Source organism: Lipophrys pholis (genome assembly GCF_963383615.2).
Source record: "Lipophrys pholis genome assembly, chromosome: 6".
NCBI classification, from domain to species: domain Eukaryota; kingdom Metazoa; phylum Chordata; class Actinopteri; order Blenniiformes; family Blenniidae; genus Lipophrys; species Lipophrys pholis.
The window spans coordinates 7,681,503-7,690,813 of NC_137629.1; the positions used below are offsets into that span (position 1 = coordinate 7,681,503).

Sequence of the window (9,311 nt, forward strand, 5' to 3'; positions counted from 1 at the left end):
GTTATTTTATTTTCAAATGTATTAGCCTGTGGAAAAAGGTAAAGTTGATATTTACCTCAGAAGGCTGCAAATAGAAAAGAGGCATTCACTTTTTTATTTAAATTTTATTTAATATGCCATTGATGTTTTTTCGTTTGTTTTTTGAAAGTTGATTTTGCACTTTAAGTTATATAACCGTTGCTTGTTCCATATTCAGTGTTAAAGCAAATCAGTGTAGCAAACTGAGCAATAATTAACGTTTTATTCATGCACTTGCTCTTGCTACTTCAAGGCTTGAATGTTTGATTCATTCATTATTGTTATTTTATTTTCAAATTTATTATTAGCCCGTGGAAAAAGTTTATTTTGATATTTACCTCAGAAGGCTGCAAATAGAAAAGAGGCATTCAATTTTTATTTAAATTTTATTTGATATGCCATTGATATTTTTTAATTATTATTATTATTTGAAACTCGATTTTGCATGTCACTATAAAGTTATATAAACCTTGCTTGTTCAATATTCAATGCAAAACTTGTTTGGGTCCCTATTAAAAGGTTAATTTGTTCAACCTTGGCCCGCGGCTTTGTTCAGTTTTAAATTTTGGCCCACTCTGTATTTGAGTTTGACATCCCTGCATTAAGGCATTCTGTACTACTAAATACTACATTATGACGTGATAAATTGGAGGACTAGTTAATATTGAACAAACAAAACACCAAATAATAAGTTACTGAAGAAACATTCTTATTTAAAAGCACATAACTGAACCAATATAAAGATATATACATGAATATAATATATTCAAAGAGGTATACAAAATAAACACTAAATACAATTTAACTTCAGAAGCCACATACAGTCCAGTTTCATCTTGAGTTGTTGGACTGGTAAAATAATGCTATAATAATCTTTAAATTTACACTTGAAAGTGTTTCTTTGTCGTGGCCACAGTGTACAGGATGAATTTTGCCAGATTACACAATTAGTACAAAAAATGACAACAACCTGAACATAAAGTCAATTTTAATGAAACATTCTGCTGCAAAATACAATGAAATGGTAAAATAAAAAACTATATAACCACCTTGCTTGGTGGTTTCTGGGGCTCATTGGAGCTTGTTGCGGCCGGTTTTGGTCCACAGGCCTCATGTTTGACGAAAGTAAACTTCACAGCAGCGCCCCCTGCTGGAGGCTGTCCCTCATTAAGGTGTTAACAGTTAAAACATCTCTCTGCTCGACTATTTATCCGCTCTTACCAGGTCCCTAGTCTGAGGTTCTACTGTACACATAAGTGAGACAACTTTGAGCAGATGTGAGCCGTTTTCTCGTCCATTTTTTTCGAAGATTGACCGTCCAAATAACGTCTGGAGGCTCGCTGCTTTAAACTGCAGTGAAATGGAGCTGAAGCTACTTAAACTGGCTCTGGCAGCAAAAATACTGCCTGTGTTCAGTCTGTTCCACCAATGTATTTATTTGTATATGATCTATCAATCGTATTTATTATTTATATATATAATCTATCAGTTGTATTTCTTTGTTTCTAACTATCACTAATATTAAACATGGTTTATCACTACACTGGCAGTTCTTTTATTCTTACCTGTCAACCAGGCAAAGCTGCTCAATGATCTTCTCCATGTCACTGAAGGAAATCTTCCCTCATGCAGAGCGGCGAGGCTCAAAACGTGCAGAGTGCAGTGCACTTAATAATTGTTATCACGCACTTTTTCCTCCTCGATGTTTCCTGCAGCCTTTTTTTAATGTTTTTCCGGAGGAGCATTGGTGGTCGAAGGTGTAATATCCAAATTTGTCACCATGCTGCTTTGTTTGCTCGTCTGTTGTCTTCTGGTAACTTGTTCTCGAGCAACTGTCCCTGAACCAATGAGATCATTGGGATTCTGTATTGTCATGTGTGAGTATGCTGTCAGCTCATTGGTCACAGAGCAGGAGAGGCGGTGGAATAAGTTTACCGTAAGTTTTGATATAAAGCGCCCTGCTGCTCATAAATTCCATTGACATTTTACAGACTATTTTTGATTCTCACGGTAATACGGGACAAAGTGCGTCCCTTTTCAGCTCAATACGGGACGCGTACTTTTGTTTGCAAATGCGGGACGATTCCGTTTTTCAAGGGACGGTTGGCAACCCTAACTGTGACATAAACAAGCTAACATGCTAATGTGTGGTTTGTGGACTAGTGAACTAGCTAACATGTGCTACATAAACTACCTAAGATGCAGTTAGTGGACTAGCTAACATGCAGTTAGTGGACTAGCTAATGAAGGAAAAACAGTCATTAATGTGTTCTTTTATTGATGAGGAAACAAGAGTGGAATTAATCACACAGTTTTATTGATAATTACCTTAAGCAGAATACATGGAATAAAACGAGATCTCGGGCTCAAGCACCAGTCTGACCGGGAGGACCAGGCTTCAAATGGTCAAGAGCCCCGAGTGAAGAAAAACATTGGTTTATAAGCATTTCTTTCACCCCTCCCTGCACATATGGTGTGGATATCACGTGTTGTCTTTATCGAAACTGACTATATCTCGTGTTCTGTCCCGAGAAGTTTTAGACATCATAATCGTCCTTTCTTCAGACAAGCTGGATGTCACCTTGACATATGTTACAAACTGGTGTGTATGTAGTTGCATCCTCCCATATATGGTCATGTTATTAACAGTTCTGAGCAGAAGTGAGACAAGCTGATTATACTGGTATGTAAGCTAGTGCGTTGATAACTCATAACACCTATTGCTTCCTTTACTAACATGCAGCTAGTGGAAGAGCTAACATGCTAACAAGGGGTTTGTGGACTTGTTAACATGCTAATATGTTAAAGCCCCCAAATCCTTCAAAATAAAATACCTTATTTTTTATAAAGACAATGTAAACCTTCAAATTAGATATTAAGTGTTTGGCTAGGCTGGGGGTGAGCTGGCTTTCAAAATATAAAACCCCATTTTCTTCCAAAATAAAAGTCCTTGTTTATTAAAAATGACACCACAACCTTAAAAGATTGATATTTAGGGATTAGCTAGGTTGGAGGTGAGTTGACTTTTTAATGCTAATGCTAGGCTTGTTAGCTTAGCAGATTAGCATATGAGGTAAAACCAGATTCCAGGTCAGGGACACCTGGGCCCTCATTTATAAAACCTTCCGTAGGATTCCTACTAAAAATGTACATGCGCCCAAAAGCAGAAAATGACGTGTGCCCCAAAAAATTTGGATCGATAAAACTGTGCGTACGCACATCTGCACACACTTTCTTTTATAGATCACAGTCTACCTGTAATGTTGCGCAGGTCATATCCCGCCCTCAACACGCTAACAAGAAAACATGGAGAGGAAGAAGGTCTAAAGTGGGAGACTATAAACGACCAAATAATACGATACATATTGTTCCACTCACCACGTCCTGAATCCACAGAGTCCACAGTCTCTCGCCTCACAGCCAGAAGGTCCCAGTTAAAATTTTTTTTAAAAAGTCTTGGCGCAAATCCGGGTGTGCTTGTTTTCCTCCGGTACTCCGGTTTACCCTGATAGTCAAAACAACCTGCACCGTGACTCCCTGAGCTACACCCCCGGCCTCTATCACCTCCTCCTGAGCTACACCCCCGGCCTCCATCACCTCCTCAGAGCACCACACTGTGTGGCTGCTGAAGACGGTCCATTTGGTGAAGAAATGTCCTGTCTGAGGACTAATGAGGGACTTTTAATAAATTAACTCTGCCGTCAATCTGTCCCTTGTAGTGAATGTGTCCTCCAATGAGCCGACAGCGTAGACATATGGTAGTAGATCCTTCTTATATGTGTGCATTATAGGTTTTCACCAGAGTAAATGATCTACGACAGTATGTCAACTATGTAGACATACACAATCTAGTAGATCTACTACTGTATATCTATGTATTATATCATTCTGTGTTGAAAATCCTCTCAAAAAAAAGCACAAACTCAATATGAAAACACAGCATTCCCAGATCTTGTTCCTCCTCCTACGTCACTTCCATATTCCTCTCCAGTCTCCGACCTCCCAGAGAGGGTTATCTTGTCAACAGTGCAAAATTCCCAAAACACATTCCAGGGGGCATCCAATGAACACAAATACACATTCAACTGTTCTTTTTAATGGAAAATTATAATTCAAGTATCATGTTTGGAAAACATAAAATTGTTCTTTTGGTGCAGAAAACTGTGTAAAACTACTTTTTTTCCCTTCAAAAATTGGAATCATTAGAATTGTTAAGGAATTGGATTGAAAAGCAGAATTGACAATGGCATTGATATTGATAAAATCTTATCAATTCCCACCCCTATACATCAGTACAACTTGAACTTATCAGTACAAAATATATTGTTGTTTTTGGGAGATCAATTTATAATTCAATACATTTGATGACAGGTGATATTTAAATGCTTTCACAATAACAAACAAGTAGAATCCATCGTGAGACCCTGTAACCGACACTGGAAATATTTTATCTTTAAATTACATTTTGTTTCCTTTATAACATTACATTTTTCAGTTTGACTTTTATTAAAACATGAAATTGTCATAAAGTTGTAAAGCTCTGTATTGAGGAATACGACCTCTGTTGCTGGTTAACTTGCCTAACTGACCACTGCAGGGCTCCAGTCAGAAAGCACACGAGACATCAGATGAATTTCAGTCCTTTAGTGAGGGAATCATATGAATGATGATGCAGTCTGCATACAACGCAGAGAACGGTGCGCAAGTTTGAGCATGAAGAATTAACTAATAAGAGTTTGCCCTGGTGAGTGTACTACGATTTAGAAGTTTCTGAAAAGACACGAGAAATAAATAACTAAATGACCATGATGCACACTGTAAATCAAATGCAGTAAACAAACATTCACTGTAACATCTAATCATGTCCATAAACACTCAACGTCTATAATCATTGTGTGACTTCACATTACCATACATTGAAACGTAAACTGAGAGCAACCTGAGTCATCAAGCCAACCTGGTTAGCTCAATGCTAATCGTGATAATGCTAACGCACTAAATGAACATTATAGAGAAAACAAATCACTCCAGGAACTCAACAACACTACTACAAACTGTAGGAGACATATACACATTCTTTTCACAGCAATATTAACATAGTTTACATCGTCAGTGACTGCTTCACCACCGTAAACATGTTAGCTTCAGAACGTGCATAGGAGGAAAGAAGGGCAGAGTCGGCCTTTAACAATAAAAGCGCCAATTTCAGAATAAAAACGGGAAGCCACATTCCACTGTAACTTGGAGTATTCTTAACACTGAGTTGTAATCACTATTTTGATCATGGCTTTTTTATGTCATGCTGCTTCCCGTCTGGTTTTATCACTAATCACATCGTGGTGAATAGCAACATAGCACTGTATTGTAACGACCTAAGTGTCCTTTATTGTTCATTACTGTGTAAAACACTTATAATCTGTATTGACCCTGTTTTGTTGATGTGGTTTTTACGGTGATGGGATGAGCGGGCTCCTGGGAGGAGGGGCGGGGCGAGGGAGAGGCTGCCCGAGGAGGTGCCGGAGCGATTGGATTTGGAGGGAACCGTTAGCTTTTCGCGGAGCTGTTCAGTGTTATTGGCGTAGTCACGGCCAACAGTGACTGTTTTCTTTTTTAAACAAACGGTTAATCTACTGCCTATCGGTGAGTGGTTCTTGGGAACACGAAACATTACAGTATATTCATATCTAGTTCAACACATACAATGAATTTAAAAGAGATTTTATATCAGAACGACAAACTTTTATGAACATAGAAAATTCTTCATTCGAAATTGATCAAACATCACATTTTTAAATAAAAAGAAAGTCGATATAAAAGCAAATAAATGTAACAAAAGAAAACCGGTTTGAATAATTGTGTTTTATTTGACTGAAGCAGATAAACAAGATGTGTAAAGAAATTTAGTTTGATTTGTTTAAATTGAACTGATACATACAAGGGAAATTTAAATGGTAAAAACTTTGAAGAGATAAAAATATGCAGGATACCTTCAACACGCTGTCACAATAAAGAAAAAAAACAATAAAGAAAAAAACACACTAGTCCAGAACAATAGAGAATATTTTCAAAATGTCATGGTGGATTACATTTTCTGAAGAAATTACATCATAATCTGCATAATGAGAGTAAAATGAGCAGAAGATATTTATATTTTCAATAAACTAACTGAAGTACAGCTGCTGTTACTTTTTATACGTTTTAATTGATCACAATGCATCAAAATATCAGTTGCTTTTCCTGGACTTTGTTTTTCTTTGGTTAATAGCAGGCAATCATTTCATTTTACTGTATATTCATGTAATAATGAAGTTCAACATAATTTCTGTTAAAGGAAATTTCATCTTTTCAAAATATGTATATTTTGTAAAACTTACAATCCAAAAGTTGGAATATTAATTTAAACTGTGGCCTTGTTTAGTTGCAATTTACATTGAATATAAAAAGTACATAACATGGTATAAACTGTACTTGAGTATAACACAAGTAACCAAAATTACTACTTGATTACAAAAATGCAAATACAGTACACATGATCTGTTACTTGCACCCTGGTAACTATATTTGCAATCAGGTTTTGTATAAAAGGAAAATCACATCACCGTCATTTATCAGATTGAGATTAAATGATTTAGTGGTGAAAACGACGTGAGTGTAGATCGTCTCTTTCTGAGCCGAGTTTGTGTTTCCTCTTTCTGCTTTGGGGACTTTTCTCCTGCTGAAGGTTGGTGCAGAATAGGTCAATGAAGCTTCTTCTCTCTGAGGAAATAGAAGAAAATGTACAAATGTTACAACTTTATTTACATGAAAATAACTGAAATTAGATTTCCAGTTATTTCATCCTGAGACTTTACCTGCTGATCACTGCTGACCGGTTCAGCATCTATTTTCAAAGAAGATATTTTCAAAATAAGTAGTTTTAAATGAATTTAAAACTTCACTAAGTGTTAGACAGACAGATATTCATGAAACTTGTATTACCACAGTTACAATCCTTCTTCTTCTTGGTCCAGATGAGATAAACTGAAACAGTCACACTCGCAGCCAAAGCAACACAGACAACACAAAGAGCTATTTGTGTTTTATTCAAAGCTCTTGTGTCTGGATCTGAGAAAATAAAACATTCAAGATCAAGATTTTTTTTTTTACATTAGAAACCATTTTCCTAGTAAACTAGTCTGAACTGACCTTTACTGTCCAGTTTTGCTCCATTTCCAAACATGATCTCTCCACATGCAGCCACAGCACAGTAATAAGTAGCAGCATCAGAGACACTGACCTTCTTAGAGAAGTTATAGAAACATTTCTGTGAAGCGTTTCCACACTCTGCACCGTCTCCAGCAGTATAAATGAAACTGGGGTGAGATTGATCTGATCCGGCTCTGAACCAGTAAACTCTGGAATGTTCTGGACATGTTTTCTTCTCAGAGTCAGAGAGAACCGAACACTGCAGAGACACCGACTCTCCTGGATGGACCCACTCAGACGGAGGAGCTTGACTGATGCCAGAGGAGACAGACTGGGGTCCTGGGAAGTACCAAATAAAAAGTAAGAAACCAGTTGAAGAAAATATATAAATGAATAAATAAATAAGTTGGTAAGTATATCCCTTAGTCAATATGGAAGTAAGAACATATTTGTAAATAAATAACTTCTTATATGGAATTATGGAGTAAAGTGTGTAATTAAAGAATTCAAATTCATGTGAATAAATATGAAAGCCTGCATATAAAATGAGTTCACTTTACCTTTAACTTTTAGAAACACTCCTCTCAATAATGTCATGTGGGTCAACCAGGTTTGTACACAGTAGTAAAATCCATTGTCGATCATCTGAGTTTGATTAATGTGCAGAATAAAAGTTCCAGGTCCTTGTTGGGTTGTGAAATGAGGAGTTTGAGTGACTTCTTCATAATGAATGCCCAAAGTTCCTCCCAAGACTTCAAACTGTTGTCCAGAAATGATTCTGATCCAATACAGCATCACACCGTTCTTGTTTAACTCTCGAGGACACGTCAGAGTCACATTTTGTTGAGCAGCAACAGACTTTATCTCAACCTTCTCATCACCTGTACAGCCTGAAAGAAACAAGCAAAATCAGCCAGTAAATAAAAGAAACAGAATTTTAAATGTACCATCATCATTCAGTGTATATTTACAGAATCTGACACTTCATCAAATACTTACTCGTGACTCTGATCATCAACAGGAAACAAACTAGGAGCAACATTTTCTGAGGAGTCCACCACTGACTGTTACAATCAGAGCGTCTCCACTTTATTTGTAATCTCATAAAGTGGGAGGGTCAGAAATCACGACCATCTGATTGGCTTCTCATCACACTGAAGGATGTGATGAGAAACACGTCCAGGAAATACTTTGTAATACCAACCATGCACCTGAAACACATGAAACAACATCAACAGCAGGCTGTATGGTTGTATCTGTGTAAAGCTCACATGGTAAACACAAAGAGACCAACAGAAGAAGAACAGAACCTTTTTATACTGTTTGAAACCAAAACTGAAGGTTTTTCAATTTCATGTACATGATCTCTTCTACTCTTCTGTCAAAGCTTCATCTTTGTACAAAATGTGTACAAAATGTGTAGAGTACTGTAATTAAAGGAGTGTTTCTGTTCCTTGAGGTGTAAATAAGACAAATGAGTCTGGACCTGAGGAGCAGAAGGTCAAAAGGCTCCATATGGCTGAGAGATAGAAGTGAATCAGCAGGGAGAGGGAAGAGACAAGCGTCAGTAGTTGCTGGGCCTTCGTCACCTGCTGGGAAATGTTTGTATTGAAGGTGAGGTCAGCTGACATGTGGACAACAATGAATTTAGAACTTTGCACCCTCTTTCCTTCATGATTCTCAGTGTGATTCCATCTTCACAGTCGAGTCTCATTTCCGTGGTGTTCATGTCCTTGTTGTGTGAGAGCATCATCTTGTCCAATGCTCTTTCTTTTCTACTTCCTGTTTCAAAGTTGCCTGATATCAGTCCTATTACAGGGATGTCATCAGCAAATGAGACAACTTGATTTAAAACACTTTCATGTCCTCTCTGAATGCCATTACCTCACTAGAAGTCACCAATATGTCAGACCAGTAAATCCATGATGTTTTACTTTCCTTGGACCTCGGAAACTCGCTGCTTCCTTGGATACAACTCATTAAATGTACTGATGAATGTGTGAATCAATAGAAAAGTGTGTTAATTTGTTTCTCCTGCTGGCCATGTGTTCTTGTGAGTGTTAATAATGTTGCTTTTGCCTGAATCACAAAAAGACAAAAGTCCAGCT

The 9,311-nt window shown here is 37.2% G+C and overlaps 1 protein-coding gene across 1 annotated transcript; it reads right to left on the reverse strand.

Annotated features, from left to right (window-relative positions):
• Positions 1–5,858: 5,858 nt before the first annotated feature.
• Positions 5,859–8,265, reverse strand: LOC308111365 (uncharacterized protein). The gene is made up of 6 exons (XM_080466230.1): positions 8,203–8,265; positions 7,764–8,093; positions 7,204–7,542; positions 6,997–7,122; positions 6,870–6,898; positions 5,859–6,774 (listed from the first exon to the last, which is right to left on the reverse strand). The coding sequence occupies exons 1-6, from the start codon at positions 8,243–8,245 to the stop codon at positions 6,586–6,588; spliced, it is 1,056 nt and encodes a 351-aa protein (XP_080322356.1). The 5' UTR covers positions 8,246–8,265; the 3' UTR covers positions 5,859–6,585.
• Between the last annotated feature and the right edge of the window lie 1,046 nt (positions 8,266–9,311).

Bases quoted from the DNA above. Each gene is read 5' to 3' on its own strand.
- LOC308111365 (XM_080466230.1), bottom strand. From the start codon at position 8,245: ATGTTGCTCCTAGTTTGTTTCCTGTTGATGATCAGAGTCACGA. The intron at 8,094-8,202 runs GTAAGTATTTGA...TGTTTCTTTCAG, and splicing joins GTTGATGATCAGAGTCACGA to GCTGTACAGGTGATGAGAAG. The intron at 6,775-6,869 runs GTAAAGTCTCAG...CTATTTCCTCAG, and splicing joins CGGTCAGCAGTGATCAGCAG to AGAGAAGAAGCTTCATTGAC.